Raw genomic sequence first — 16,361 nt, 5'->3', positions numbered from 1 at the left:
AACTATTCCGCTCTACAACACTTGTGAGCCTTTTGCATCAAAAGTAGCAAAAGTACCAGTTTTGAAGCAAAAGTTTAGGGGTTACTGGTTACTGGGTTAGAAGGTTACTGATATCTACCACTGAGCCTTTTTCCTTGTCTTATCATTCTCAATCAAATGTTTGAGGTCACTCGAACCCCATTTGTCTTGCAGTTAGTTCATTATTTTTAGTTCGACACATGCAATGCGATTATTAATTATTTTTCCATTATTGGTCGCCTACTGCTCAACCTACCAGGATCTCTACATACTCATAGACGAAATCAGTCTTTACAATTGCAGAGGAGGTTAGTCCACCTAATGAGTAGCTCCGCAGTTCTATCCGTGTTCTTCGTCATTGTTTAATTTCGTCCTCATGTTGGCTGTCAATAACGTTATGAAATCTTAACACTGTGTCATCTCGTATTAATTTCAACATTACTTCCAACAAATCCGCTTAAACTGCTTTGTTTCTTGGGGAAACCTTTTTCCGCATAACAACTTCGAACACGTCGTTAACAATATGGATCGATCGACTGGGACCGGGATTGTTGATACACTTTATTCGGCTCTCAGAGATTGGAAAGCAGTGCAGCAACTGTGATTCATCCCTTTGAACAGTGTGTTCTCTGCAAAAAAAAAAAGATTGAAAAAAACAAAGAGAACCGAGATTTTAGAGGCCATCGCCAGCAACTGCTGAACCAGAGTGAAACAATTAGAGAGTTTCGAATACAGCGGTCTAAAATTACAAAGAAACGAGTGCATCAGCGAGTTGCAGAAGCGTACTCGCCTCCCTTGTGTATTTTTAGATGCAAATCCAGAAAGCTTCTAAGGTGTTCCTCGCAGAACCAATGCCACAACAGAAATTCGGGAATACTTGACAAATTAGGTATTCTTTTCCCTAAGAAAACATTCGAGAAATGTGTCATGGATTATGGTTAAAGGCATCACTCCACGAATCTGAGGTGGTACAGATTTCAGGTGGAGTATTCGTATACGGGATGGGAGACTATGAAGAGGGGGGAGGGGGTGATTCCGTCCATTTCTTCTTAATTGTCGTAAAAAACGGCCCGGAAGGTACGGCTTCAGGCGTCGCACAAGGCTGGCGCGCTCCAGTCGAACTCCTTGTGGAAAATAGCGCGCCAGAACGCCTCAAGCCGTATCTTCCGGTCCGTTTTTTACGGCAATCAGGAAGAAATGGACGGAATCGCCCCCTCTCCATAGTCTCCCAGCCCGTATACGAATACTCCACTTGAAATCTGCACCACCTCAGATTCGTGGGGTTGTGCCTTTAAATGTCACCTACACAACGGTTCTATGAAATAAATATCCGTATTGCATACGGGTTTTTTTCACACTACCTCTACATGATAAAAGTTCATTTGTGAGATGAATACATGAGGATACATCGTAGAAAATATGGCTACTGCATCAGTATGAGTGTCAAGATCGAGCGGTGTCAAGATCTAAAGTTTTACAAACCATCCAAGAGATCTTTCATTCTAAGACCACGCGGCCATCAGGTCACACCAATGCACTCATCTCCGCCGAGCTCACAAAATATTCCAGCGTGTAGTCTTCTTGGACAAATTACGTAGTATTTTTATATTTTTCACACTAACAACCATAAGCGCGATTACGAAAAACAACATCAACCGTAGACAAAGGTTTGTGGATTGTTTACGAGTCTGAATGGAAATCGAAGGCTTCTCAGGCGGACGCGAGGTATCTGAGGAACCCACACCTTCTGCGACAACTTATCCCGAGGGGAACAGAAGACAATCATGATATGTAACTGCAATGCGCAATAGTTAATAGCATCAGCAAACCCTTGCACTGCTCCTACCGTATGCACCACCCATTTCACCGATCCAGCTCGTGTGTGTAGCAATAGTAGATGAGCTTCCAGTACTGAAATGCAGCAGTTGCTCTTCAAATTTAATAAGATGGAGAACAACAGCTTCTCGCTCAGTTCAGTGATGATGCGGCGCGTGCACAAGGCTGGCGCGCTCCAACCGAACCTCTTGTAGAAAATAGGGCGCCGGAACGCCCGAAGCCATTTTTATCTTCCGGGCCGTTTTCTACGGCAATTAAGAAGAAATGGACGGAATCACCCCCTCTCCATAACATACGATCCCGTGTACGAACACTCCGCATGAAATCCGTACCACACCAGATTCGTGGGGTGATGCCTTTAAGGACACAAGTTCGATTTATAGTCATTCACTGATTCTGCCGCTGTGTATGCGGGTATCGATTTGCCGAGTGCGGAGATGTATCAAGCAATTGCGAGCGCCAAATGGTCAGAAAAAGAAGACAATGGGAAGAATACGACATCTCACCTTTTGCATTCGCACTCAGCTAAGCATAAAATGTCTCAAATAGGCTGTGCCCCAAATATCACCTATGGCTTAAGCTCGCTTCTGCAAAGACTACTTCAGTTCGACAAAAAAACATCGCACGCTTTGTTCTCCTGAATAAGTAATCAATATTCAGTTCGTAAATTCTGTTACATTTTCCAGTATCTCTTCTTTCCTTTGCGAATTCCATCTTTCAAAATTACTGCGTTTATTCACTGTACACTCTAGTTGAACAGAAACTTATGTTGCTATGAGGTGTTTGGGAGGATACATTGGAGATTTCTTTGACTTTCCAGACTCTGATGAAGGCGACTTACCGGCTAAGCCGAAATAAAGTTTCGTAACAATCTTGATTAAGTGGATTAGTTTAAGGAAAAAGATAGCTTTATGTTTTTAAGAACTTCTCCAAGAGCAAATTTCATCTGTTATTCCATTGAAACACGAGTTAAGAGGGATGGAAGAGGTTTAAAGGAGTATATCACAAAATTAACGATGTTGCGGTCCCTGTTGACAAATACAGAGTTTGGGTAGTAGATTACGAGTACGATCGTGCCAGATTCCCCTGAAAAAGGGCGTTTCCTCCTACGACGTCCGCTAGAACGCGTCACCCTTGCACACGCTCCGAACCTCTCAGCAGGCCATTTATTTTTTCCTTCTTGAACAGAAAGGAGACCGCATGAATTTAAGAACGTTCGCTCGTGGGTGCGGCACGTGCACAACTGTGCCGTGTTTTCACGCACCTCATGCGAGAACACGTAGTTTCGATGGCATCATCCCTTACTCTTGAAATCTCCAGCCCTTTATCTTCAAGAACTTTCACACTTCTTTTTCTCGCAACGGCCCTTTTCCTGCTCAGTGGCAGTGGTTTTGGTGGCAGTTCTGCACTAAACGCTTGGCTCGCACGGTGTTCGCGGCGGACGTCGGAGTGAGAAACGCTGCGCCATTTCGGCCTCATCGCTCGTAGAGAAGCGTTGTTGTTGCCACGGAGTGAGTGGCGCCTGTTGAACGAAGTCATGATCGCGAAATCGAAAACTCTCATGGAACACTCTTCATTGGCCGGAATCTGGTTTGTTACGTGTCGCTAGGATTTGCGCGCAGTTCGCCACCACCCTATTTACTACCCGGTATTAAATTACTTAATTAATTGCCAAGAAAGTAAGCACATACGCTATGTCGGCGCACCAACGAGAATTGTTTATGCTCATAAGGTTACCAAACTTTTACAGCCTGAAAGAGAACACGGAAGAAAGATCACTTTCTCCATGCTGTTAAGGCGCAACAGTCGGTAAATACGTAAAATTTACATGTTCAACTACTGATTCTTGATGGTCTCAAAACAAGCAGTGTCTATCGAAGCAAGCAAGGATGACAGTTAATCAAAAACGATCTCAGGAACTTTTCTTCTTTGTGAGTTTGGTGGGGAAGGCAGGCTTCACAATGAAAGGTTGAAGGATTGTCTTCTCCAGTTCTTGGATGCATGGACGAATCTATGTCTTTAAATCTTGGTGACTCTCGCACTGCGACATACTGCTGCCGAGCTGTTAGTGTCATTTTCTGTTGTGTGTGCCGTGTACAGAATCGAATGAATAAGCAGATAAATCCATGTATCTGTATCTGTTCAGTCGCTGCGAATCACTGCTTCAAATTCTAGATTTTTCAGAACTTCCTCCAAAGAATGAACCACCGTTTTTTTACATTCAGGAAGAAAGAAAAAACCAAGTTGCGTACATTTATTTGTACCAGTTCTTGATAATTCCATTTTCAGTAAAAAACGAGATAAAAATTGAAGAAGAGGATGTGAATATAGTTAATGAAAAAGGAAACAAGGTATTTGCTTTTTCATCAATTTGCAAGCCATCCTCTCTTCGATGTAACGAAGGATTCAGGTCTACTATATACATGCACCCGGAAATTATTCCTTACACTTTAAAAGGATCAAAGTTGAGCGGGATTTCGGTTTCCTTGCCGGTGAAATTGGCGTCACCCTGCAAGTGCCGATTATCGAGGGCCCAGCAGGTGTGTTTTCGTTAGTCGCTACCACATCTCCAATTATGAATCGATTCCGAATTTAAAGGGATTCGATTCGACTTACCGTACACAATGGTTCCCGAAACGGGTTTGTTGTCGCAACAGTGCGATGAACATAGCGGAATCATCGAAAGAAATGGACGACAGTATTGGTGAGGATTTTCGATCTATGACTGAATGTGATCCAGTCAATCTCGACACAGTTGCGTGAGTTGTCCTGCTAAGTGCTGCGCTCATGATCACCACTGATCAACGGACCTGCTTTTAAAAGTAAAATCAATCTTTTTGCTGTGTTAGGCTATCTACTAGGGATTTTTCTTTTTTCAAAGTCAATTTTTGTACTAGAGAATACCAAGACGTGACGAAGATTTGAGGAGGGCTCAACTTTGCGGCCAGTGCGACAGCTATGCCAGTGCTGACATGATGGCATTGTTGTGGGCCTCGTAGGGAAATTCGTCTGTCAGGACCGTTTCCAGCACCGCTTTTCAGAAGAAATAGGTGGAAATGCGCGTGATCGCAATAACATTTGTAATCTACGCCCATAACGCTATCTTTTCTTAGGAAAACCCAACACTGACAATTTCATGATGTGCTGGCTTTAGGGAAGTGAGTGATAAGGACGGTAACAAACTTTACCGAAATCTTCCTCAGGCGCATTTCTAGAAACCTTCCGGGAAAACTGACAGGGAAACTTATTCAAAACTCCGCCGATCAGCTGACATCCCGCAATTTCTATCCACGTTTGTCGTGAGTATCGATCCTGATCGGACGCATTTACGGTAACCGGCTCCATCGTAATCATCGCCATTATCTATAACAGCATAGCAATGATTGTTCAGCTATGAAAATTCATATTTCGGGATCACGTACACAGATCAATGGGAACACATAAAAAGATGAATAGCAACTACTTAACGATAGTAATGACCGATTATTACAGCAGATACTGCGATTTGTGTGGAGTAGGAGAACAGCTGGAATCCGAGTTGAACGGAAGAATGCACCAGGTTTGTCCTCCAGTCTTTGCTTAATATTACAGGAATAGAATTCGGCTGCATTACGGCAGCGTCTTGAATCAGTTGCAAACGAATAGATTAATAACATTTTATTACGAGATTTCTTACTTTACCATAGGAAGAACACTTGTGTTCAACTGGTTGAACGCGACGTACCTGCCGCAACGCACGCCTTTCCTCCGCTTATCTCGCACCCTTCCTCTCTCCTCTCACCCTTATCGATGGTGCATCGCGCTCACTTTGTTGAATACACATAATACCTATCTAAACGACAAAGTACTATGAATAGCCTGTTCTGCCGAGCAGAAAGTGCATAATGCAGCTTGACAATAATTTTTAAAAAAATATTGCACTTCGAGATCAAAATGGCGTACCTCTGTTCCAAGAACCTACAATTAACTTGTAATATAAGTAATATAAGATTACTCGACTCGGATTCAAGACCAACAGTCCGCGGAAGATAAATTCCTGGAATTTCCGAACATATTTTCAACCGAAAACTTTGCAGTTCCTTCCTGTAGCGCCTGGTGACACTCAAGCTGATGGACAACGGTGCGGGTCGATTTCTGCGAGCGAGTACGATTTCAAGGTGGGTAACCCAAGATTTTCGAGTCCTAGGAAATCAAACAATAGTACACGCTTTGGCGATAATATACTCCCTTAAGAGGACAATCAGCCTTCCAAATCGAGACACGCTAGAGCAACTCATTCGAAGTAAGGTTCAAGGAGTCGACGATGAGGTCAGAAAGAGGCTAAACAAAGGGGTAAGTGGTTCGACTTTCCATTGAAAAGTTCTCTGTGAGACGGTACACTTTCAGCGTGGACGATTCCAAGTATTTTTGAACCTGATTTCTGCCGACAAGCCGTCCATTTCACAGAAGCGTTGGTTTGATGGTTCAAAAGAAGTAACTAGTTTTAAAAATTCAAGTTTTTTGTAAATTGGGTCTGGTTTGTTCAGTGTAAATGCTGCAAGACTCGGTCGTCTTCGTGTGGATCCTTGTCTTACCTCTACTGCAATATTGAAGACTGCAAAAGTGGCTGGGCTCTGCAGTGCTTGCATAACACCGCCAGAATAGCAGCCTGTTACACTGTCGAGTTCAACTACAGGTTAGAGAGTTGCTCCGACTAAATTCTGGACCTCCCTGTATCCATGCGATTGACCAATCATTTCAGAATGACTACATCGTACGTGGACGTGCTACAATTCCTTCAACAGAACGGTTACCCTGACCAAGAACTTGCGGTTGCACAACCCCAACCTGTTCAGATGTTAGTACTTCTTCGTTTAATTTTCTGTTACGTTGAGATTAATGAGTTTTAATTCACAAAACCCAAATTGCTGCCGCTATTTCATCCATGTAGATAACCTAATTCTCGATGATAAGTGAGCCAAATTGATGTGAAACCATCCTTGCTCCAATTGAGCAGGAACTAGAAAAAACATGTACACAACGCTATTGCTGCTGTGCATTGTGGAAATATTTTTCTTCTAAATTTTAATTAAGCCACAACCCAAGCTTACTCCTACCTCTGAGCCATGTCCAGATCAAAACGACTTGAACCTGCAGTCCGAAAGTTCCAGGTTCGAAGCCTGCCGTAATCGCCATTTAGTCGTTGCGTCCTTGCTAGAAGTTTTATTCGTGGGCCAAATTGAATACGAATGATTGCAGAGGGTTTATATACGCAGCTAGGGATTTTATTTTGACGGCATTCTCTTGCTAGTAATGAGCTGAGAAAAAACCATCATTGAGATAAAGTTCCTGGCGTTAATCAATCCCCTTGGGATGCGCCCCCACGGTTCAATTCAGAATCGTGTGAAGTTTAAAAACATAACTGGCCTATACAATGAGTTGCGGTGGCTAGCCGATGTGTCAAGTCAGTGTTTTTATCCTCCCAAAGAAGTCTGCTGCCAATTTATCGACCACGGACGGATGGGGGCTTGGTGAGCACTAGGGCGGATTCGAACCTCTGATCGGTCGTGCAGGAAGCGGAATCTCTAACCGCTACACCACACCTATCCCATCGTAAGGATACAGATAAAAATTGTCAGAAATAAGAAGATGACAAATCGTTGTTTCACTTAAAGTTATTGAAAGAATTTAATTCATTTTTCGGTTAGACAAAGCAACTAGCGAATGTTTTATCTCAATCGCAACTGCTAACTTCACCGCGTCGTTCCACTTCGTCGTTTAAGCAACTGCTTCACGGCTTCACGTAGGGTTTGACTCGAACATACTGGGTAGCACAGCAAATTTCTGCCAAATGCTGCAAAAGTGTGTTTTAACAGCATGACAATTTGCGACCTCACACGAGTCGAAGGAAAATTTGCTTTCTTGAGCTTCCAGATGCTTCCAACCCAACGTATTCTCTCCTAGTTACGGCCTTTCCATCGCGTGAATCGAGATTTTAAAGAAACAACTGCTTTTGATGATTTTATGGAGGCACTGTTCTGACATGGAGGCAACATGCACCGAAAAAGCCTTTCCAGCTGTCTGTGAGTTCAAGGAGGTGAACCCCTCTCGAGGTATATAACAAAATTCTCTGCTGGTGGGATAGAGTATGTTGTTTGGATTGTCAACTCTTCACCCAAACCAAAGAAAACTGAGGGATTTTACGGACAGATGCGATTTGAATTATTACACAAATTTTCTGTGATAATAAAGTTGCACTTTATGTGGGATTGTGAAACTGAAGGGCTTGAATACAGGGAAAAAACGTTAGGTGCACTTTCGTCGCTTTTAAAAATAATCACTAGTAAAGGGGTATTAAACCGTTCATTATCTAGGATTATGGTACGACTCATAGCTGTCCTTGTTAATCTTTTGACCACCGAGAGAGCTTTTTCACGTATTCCCTATTTTAATTTTCCAAAAGAGGACTGTTTTCGTTTTTTTCCCTCAGCACGAGAGAACTCGCCGTTTTTCAAGGCCAAGCGCTGCGCCCATGGAATCTGCTCTGCCCGAACAACCAATGCTATCGCTAGCGGAACAATGTGTGGCAGCGATAGAGGAACGAAAGACACACTTGAGGAGGTCTGCGTCTAATTTTCTGGCGCACCACAACATTCACGTTCGAATTCAACATTTCAACATTTAGGTACTGCACGATATTTTGGAATTCGAAGCTGTGCTGTTTGCATTGTAAAAGTGTTTGCTGAAAACACTCGCTTGTAGATGCAGAATTTTGACGTTTAGACGATGATGTTCATTGCATTTTATTTGTCTGTATCCATGTGAAAACGACAATTGTGCTGAGAAATTTCCTGCCGAAGCTGATCTGCGGGTTGTGAACTTCAGAAGAAGGCATCCTTGTAGTCAATAATGAATTATTTATGTATGTTTTCTCTCACGAATCATCATTTACGCATTTGGGTGCGAAGATTTACATGTCGCTAGCGTGCGCAAATGAGAATGGAAATAATTAACATTAAGAGCCCTACCGAAACCATTTCAAGTCACCAAATAGATGGTTGCGCTCTGGGACGGTAGAGGGACTTATTTTGGTCTCCGCGCCTCCACACACTATCTACATGTGTATTTTGCTGGAAATTTAGCCAGATAGTTACAGATCGAGCGAATCGATCCAGGTCAAAGTTAGGCTAGATAAGAATGCAAAGTTGTCTGTCCACTTGAATACGAAACAAATTTTGTCTGATTCAGTCATGCGAAGTTGTCCGTGACCATCTCACTTAATTTTCGGCAAAGTAATTTTTGGAGGCGTGGAGAGCAAAAATAGATTCTCCTCCAATGTTTGATCTGCAGATATCGCACACTCCCTCATCGATTTGGTACAGTATTCTATGGATGTCAAGTTCTACGTTTTTAACGACAGGTCAGGTCGTTAATGGACGAGTTGCAGGTTGACACGTGTGCGTCTCAAATGGAATGACGAGCCGCAACTAGCTGTCGTGCCGGAAGTAGCTTTAGTTTTAATAGCTCATTCATGTACATTCTACATTTCATGCATCTCTCATAATTTTACTTAAACTGTCAAATATCCAACAGTCAAGAAACATATTTTCCAATAGAAGAATAAAACGAGAGAAGCGAAGGGTGCTGGACGATGTATTTCCTGAAAACTTCTCGAGTATGACGTTGGACTCAGCTGGGGATCTTAGACAGCTAGAGCAAATAAAACACAAGAAAATATACTGAACATGACCAAAATACAATATAATTCAAGTGATACGGGGCCAGTAACGCTGTCGGCTGTGTTAGGCTGCCCAGAAAGCTCAGAGCAGCGCGAACACGCGGTTTGGCGGCTTTGTGGTTGAGGTGGTTCTAGAGCGCACTGTTGTGAGTAGTCAATAAAGCCATGCACTAATGTTCGACCATGTCCCTGTGAACTGTTATCTGCTTCGTTCAAAATGTCGTAAGCAATCGAATACACTTGTGCCTTGAGGCACTCGTTGTAGTGTTTTGTAGATGTTGCGGATTAGTAGAACATTTGTGTAAACACACTCTTGCGAGACAACCGTAACTACACGTCGGACATTTTAGCGTACTCATTTGGAGATGCCACGGTTGCTCAAAAATCTCTCGCGTGTGGTAGCGATGGACAACAGTGCAGACAGCTTTTAACAGTAAAAAAAAATAAAATGCTTCAAAAAAGATATTGTGGACGGGAACTTTTTCCAACTATTGGTCGGCTATTTGATTCTCCAGTCCTAATTCTTAGCTGTAAACAAAAATCGACGACTTGCCTTACAGAAACGGTTCAATGTTTATCAAAGATTATTTGTAACCTTCGTCAGGAGCAGGAGGATGGAAAAATCTGGGCATAGATATTTCAAGTTCCCAGAGAGGCAGGAAGTCTAAGTCGGTGAATGTCCTGAAATCAAATTGCTTAACAATAAGAACAAGGAATTCAATTCCAACAGTAGAGAAATCAACTTCAGGCTGTCCATTGTAACCGGATCGAAGTACAGCTATAAAGATAAAATTTCACTCAACTTCTGTGAATCAACACATGCTAATCGCTGATACGCATGGTGACAGTTCGGAGTTCTTCTTGAGGTCATGCCGTCAATAAACTAGGACGAACCGATCATGAAGGCGGATATTCCTGCCACAAATCGCAGGTGTGGGCATGCAATTCATCGACAGTGCAGCCCGGAGCAAAAAAACACTCTATCGCACTGTATTTACAGTCGTTGTCGATTCAGTGATTCGAAAATTCCATTCGAAAATCAGAAATCAACATTCAGTGATGCATCAGGAAATCCGTTCCTCTCTGTATCTCACAAATGAACCGGATTTGGGACACTAACACTGTATAAAAGAGAAGCACTCTGGAAAAGAGCTATTACCTACAATGCGTCTAGCGCTAATACTTCTACTCGTCGCATTTGCTCTCGTACGTTTTACAAATTTCTCTTGATGTTGCTTATCGTTCTCTAAATAACGAAATCACGAGCAACTGAATCTCAACAGCTGCACGGTGTCTCTTTGAGAGATGGTGTTAATTTGGACGAACTGTCAATGAACGTCTCACCTCACATTGAATTATATTATCCGGAATTTGTTAGTTAGCTGTTCTAGAGCTGAAACTCTGATTCCACTCCGTGTTTCGTGCAACACAACGAAGACATTTGCATAGAGTAGTGAGGAATAGAAGAATGACAAATTATAAAACTAGCCATGTTTAACTTTGATTTGTGTCGTCGAATATTGACAGCATGAAAAATGAACAAAACTAATGAAAAACTGCAACTACGCACCCCGTAAACAATTATTACCAAATCGAATTGAATCTAGCATTGGATTGTGTGTGTTGTTTGATGTCAAATGTGTTGACACAATATCCCACCTACCCTAACCACTGTGCTGTCGGTTTCTTCGCGAAACGGAAAGTAATTTGTGCTAGTTATGCTTTAGGAGGGTGTGGTGTAGCGGTTAGAGGTTCCGCTTCCTGCACGATCGATCGGAGGTTCGAATCCGCCCTGTGCTCCCGAAGCCTTTCATCCCTACGGGGTCGATAAATTGGTACCAGACCTGTCTGGGAGGATAAAAGCACTGACTTGACACATCGGCTAGCCACCGCAAGTCATTGTATAGGCCAGATACACGTTCGTAAACCTCAAACGATTCTGAATGGAGGTGAACGTGGGGGCGCATCCCAAGCGGATTGATTAACGCCAGAAACTTTATCCTTAAACTTTTATGCTTTAGGAGAGGAAGATTCCCACTGTAGACATAAATTCATTTTGCCCTACATCACTATTAAGCATACTTTCGTTGTTTTCAATGTTGATTAATTAATTAATTAATTAATTAATTAACACTGAAAACTAATTTATTAACTAATTATTTTTATCTTTGGTAATTTTATCTTTGATACAGGTCGCAGCACATGGCTCAAGGGGACGTCGGAAGTTTTCTTCTCACTCGGACGAAAGTGACGAAAATGAACTCGAAGATAAGTTTGACGGTAACGGGGACGAACTCGAAGAGATTTTGAAAACAGATTCACCTGGAAGAAGAAAAAAGAGGGACATTTCTGATTTGTCCGAAAGCGAGGACTTTTCAGTCTCTCCACAATGGGAGAGAAACTAAAGGTTTGCAGAAGTCCTGATGCATACTGCAGCCTGCTAAAAGAAGAACTTCTAGTGATACTGTTGTATAATGTTCAGTCGCACAAAAATCCTGTAACGACATTTCGTAATATACTCACCAAATTTTCTTCATTTTCTTCCCCGGATTTGTTGCTGTTGCTTACGCCAATTCTTGTACCATTAGAAATAAATGCATTCCAGATGTTAAACGTACAAACACATCGAAAAATAACTTCCCTGTGCAGACCCAGAGTAGTGCGCACAAAATTTGTAAAAACGGTGGTACGTCCGCTAATTTCACTGTACCTCACCGTAGCTTTTTCTTGAATTCCTTAGACGATAACTACTGGGAAAAGAAACAGCAAAAGGTAATTTCATCAGGTTGCTTTTGAAAATATGCTCGTTATAAAAATTCATTTCCAAAAACTGCACCTAGCAGAAAAAAAAACATTTGCATTTGCTGTCTGCCTTTGTTGAATCCTTTGGGTACACTTACAGCAGAACTAAAATTATTTTTAAAACAACGTAGTAGGCTTTTGTATTGTATTGTAATTTTGCAATGGATAGTATGCAAAATAGGTAAAATAATCTTGTTTTATTATTTTGAGCAGTGTTTGAAATGACTGTGAAACATGCCAGTTTGGTGAAGCATCATAGTTACATAAACTAAAACCAGCCTGAACGTCCGGCTAAGGCTTCAGGCTTATTTTGGTGTTCGCTTCGCTCGCTTTCATCGTTCAATAAGAAATAACAGTAACGACATTTTTGGAAAATTAGAATTGCTTTTTTTCTATCAACGCCTTCTTCAATTTCTTTTTGCCCGAAAATTTAAGCAGAGATGAAAGATTTTATGGTTTTTTCCTAAACGCTTAGTTCTATATTTGAAGAACAATCAAACTTAATTTTACATCTATGTTTCTCTCAAACCTCCACAATTTGGAAACATTATTTGAAGCATGAGTTTCCATTGCTCTGAACTATTAGCAAAGAATGATGTGCTAACTTGAAATGACGTGAATATTACTATCGTCAGGTCGCGTAAACTGTTGGCTACTATGTGTTGTGTTTAAGCAGCCGTTCGCACGTGCTTTTCCTCTTTTTGAAGAAAGGATGTTAGAAGATCAGGGAGACATGCTGGGGAATATATATTTCCGAATGAACCATAGAAAACACATAAAAAGTTCACATAAAAGTTTATTTACCCTCATTAACATATGAGAGAAACGAACTTGCCTTATCAAAGACCCATTCCACTGCGTTGGAGCTCCCACGCACCAATCCAACGCAGTTTACCCCGTCTCTTCCCACTTTATAGCTTTCTGGCACCGGCACACCATTTCAACCCGGTGGGACTCATCCCACTCCATTTTACCACGTTGCGGCTCCGGCGCACCAAACTGACGCCATAGTAATCGTCTCCTTCTCTTTTTGGGATTTCTTAACTGAGACACACACACGTGACAAAATTCGCCCGTTATTATACAGCATGATAGCTTGCAAATTTGGGAGTATACATTCACATAAAAATTTATTTACCCTCGCTAACATATGAGAGAAACGAACTTGCCTTATCAAAGAAAACATAGATAGTTTTGATAGTCTTTATTAAACAACGGCTAACGTTTCGGCGTTATCACCTTCGTCAATTGGATAACCGCCAAAAGTTCAAAAATGAACAGGAAAGATGAGTGGATTGCTATCACAAACGAGTTATCCCCATATCAAGATTTATGCAGGTTTTGATCTACGGGGCGGGCCGTGAGGTCCCTGTATAAAACCCTTGTGACTCGTAGTTGTGGTACGTGGTGGTCTGCTGCGTTAACAAGCCTAGCTAATGAGGTAAATACTAGCCAATGTGTTGCTGTTTGAGTTTGCCTACCGTTTGCATGCTTTCTGTAGGGGGATGAGGCGCTTGAGGGGATAAATCACTAATGGCTTTGAACCTTCCAGGCTCTGACGAAGGCGATAACGCCGAAACGTTAGCCGTTGTTTAATAAAGACTATCAAGACCAATCTCGGCTACAGCTCAAGGAAATCAATTAAAAACTACGTTTCAACATGCCGAGATTCAAAGACAGTCGAACATGGGCAATACAACATAGATAGTTACATAGCTTTGGACAATGGTGAAAAGGTAGAGTGCTCGCCTATCATGTGCATGGCGATGGTTCAGCACCTCTCTGCTGTATCATTATGGATTATCTTCGTGACACACAGACAAACACACACATATACACACGGATAAACGCGTTATTATATGGCATGATTTTAGGAAAAGTGATTTCTGTGATTATATATCAAGTATTTCATTGGATCTGTTCCGAAACCCTCCGAAAAGAAGTGTGATTTCTGTTTTCTTCGAAGATTGAACCAGTTTTCTCAATCTTATCATCCTTGGCTGGCAATTAGGATCATACACCAGCACCTTTAAGGTGTCGTCCAAGAAAAATTCTTGACTCAGCGCAATAATCTGCAATTCTTCCGAACTTCTCCTAGTAGTGAGATTCAGTTGCAGTTTACTTTACGATTGCACTTAATTTCATTTTAGTCAACGTGTTGACGAACTGTATAATCTAACGTGTAACAGTATCTAACAGTATACTTCGATATATTGCTTCATTTAAAAAAGATTGAAGGGTGGTTCTTTTAGGGATGCACGCCTTAATATTCGACTGTATTTCTTCCCTAATACTAATGGCAGTTTTTTAAAGATTTCATTAGTTTTCTTCAGCATCTTGGATTTTGACTTGTTTCTTAACAAAGGTGGTGTCAATGGTGTCAAATATTTTTTTGGATAGCGCTTAGTCTATTTTAGGGGCTAATTTTTCCACTTTGAATCGTAGCTAGCAGACGCTTGCTTTTCTTTTGTCATTCCAAAAAGTATCAGTTGAAATTTTTTTAAAGTCAGGTATTCTATGCTCTGTTTTGTATTCAACTCTCAAGTTTATGGGTTATCCTATATCATCGAACGTAACAATTAAAATATTTGCTTCAAATGCTCAACACAAGTCTGCGTTGCTATCCAGGAAGAAATTTAATACGAAACATACGATGATTTGCAGTATCCGGGGAAAACTTTATTCTGAAAAAGATTTGTTAAGAACTATTACTAATATAATAAGTATGGAGAGAGTGTCTGAGAAGATAAAAACACTGCCTTGACACATCACCGCAGCCACCGCAACTGTTTGTGTAGGCCAGTTACGCGTTCGTGAACCTCAAACGACTCTGAATTGAAGTGAACGTGGGGCGCATCCTAAGCGGATTGATTAACACCAGAAACCCATTAACTTTAACTTTATGGAGAGAGTGAAAGATGAACGAGGAAATTATGAATTATGACAGCACCATCCGCAATCCCAAGTTGTGCTACTGTGTTTTGTATTTACCGTGTTCCTTGAAATTCATGGAGGATCTACTACCGGAGATACTGAGCATGGCATGTCGACAAGGGGTTGGCATTCGAGACTTTCAACAACGACTCAACTTTCAACAAACTCAGCAATCTGCGCTTTTAGCCAGTTTATTTGTTTTTTCTTTCTTTTTTTATATCTGACTAGTCCATTCTATAAGTACACTGTATTTCTGTACAAACATTTACATGATGAACATCAGATATCAGAGAGCAAAGCGAATGTTGAATGACGGTGTTTGTTGGAATACCTTGAATCGTTGCGAAAAATCAGTGGGCTTAGTTAAAATTTCATGAATAAAAGATCGTAGAGATCTTGATCCTTCATGTTGATCTTCGAGAAACTGCGTACATTTCGCAAATATATGCGTTTGTCGTCTGTCGCGCCGTGACGCGAGGTGCGAGGATTGAATGGGAGACGCAGCATTGTAGAAAAATGGGTGTAGTCCTTGAAGATGGAAGGGTTGGAGATTTTGACCAGAAATTTGGTGCCATGAAAGTTCTCAAACAAGTTCTGTAATAATACAGCAATGTATATCATCTAGCCGAATTTTCATAATTCTATAGGCTATCTAATCACTTACTGTTTTATTCCTGCGTATCAAATAAACGTTCACCCTTTGAGTTTACATAGGGATTATTTCTCATAAGGCCCTTCTTGAAAAATCTGCGACCTCGATTAAAACTCACCTAAACATTCACATTTAGGAAGTATGTTCAACATTTTTAAATAGCCCTCTCGCTTAGTTTGGAAGTGAGATTAAAAATGTTAACAAAATAAAAGTATCTGAAAGAGTTTATCACTGCGTTACTTTTTCAAAATAAATATGTTAATTTTTCGCGCTGCATTGTGGTAGCGCGAGCGTTACACACGAGGGAACACGGACAAAATAAAAGTTTGTCACTGCGTTACTTTTCCAAATAAAAATATGTTAATTTTTTCGGAGGGCGTGGGTGGGCAATCGTGAGGGTGA

The 16,361-nt window shown here is 41.4% G+C and overlaps 2 protein-coding genes across 3 annotated transcripts; both read left to right on the top strand.

Moving 5' to 3' along the window:
• Positions 1 to 223: 223 nt before the first annotated feature.
• Positions 224 to 8,579, top strand: RB195_014060 (uncharacterized protein; the record flags this gene model as incomplete). Of its 2 annotated transcripts, none has more annotated exons than XM_013441313.2 (12): positions 224 to 326; positions 4,144 to 4,205; positions 4,265 to 4,394; positions 4,453 to 4,558; positions 5,347 to 5,413; positions 5,931 to 6,011; positions 6,088 to 6,186; positions 6,241 to 6,327; positions 6,381 to 6,529; positions 6,596 to 6,691; positions 8,350 to 8,454; positions 8,519 to 8,579. In XM_013441313.2, the coding sequence occupies 12 exons, from the start codon at positions 224 to 226 to the stop codon at positions 8,577 to 8,579; spliced, it is 1,146 nt and encodes a 381-aa protein (XP_013296767.2). The 2 variants fall into 2 exon arrangements, with proteins under 2 accessions (XP_013296767.2, XP_064060043.1); XM_064204162.1 differs by having other exon boundaries at positions 8,208 to 8,454; positions 8,519 to 8,566.
• A 2,156-nt stretch (positions 8,580 to 10,735) lies between these two features.
• Positions 10,736 to 11,976, top strand: RB195_014059 (uncharacterized protein; the record flags this gene model as incomplete). The annotated part of the gene is made up of 2 exons (XM_064204161.1): positions 10,736 to 10,777; positions 11,764 to 11,976. The coding sequence occupies 2 exons, from the start codon at positions 10,736 to 10,738 to the stop codon at positions 11,974 to 11,976; spliced, it is 255 nt and encodes an 84-aa protein (XP_064060042.1).
• Between the last annotated feature and the right edge of the window lie 4,385 nt (positions 11,977 to 16,361).

This window comes from Necator americanus, chromosome V, assembly GCF_031761385.1.
Source record: "Necator americanus strain Aroian chromosome V, whole genome shotgun sequence".
NCBI lineage: Eukaryota > Metazoa > Nematoda > Chromadorea > Rhabditida > Ancylostomatidae > Necator > Necator americanus.
Note: the sequence above shows the minus strand (reverse complement) of the source record. Positions and strands in the feature narration are given on the sequence as shown.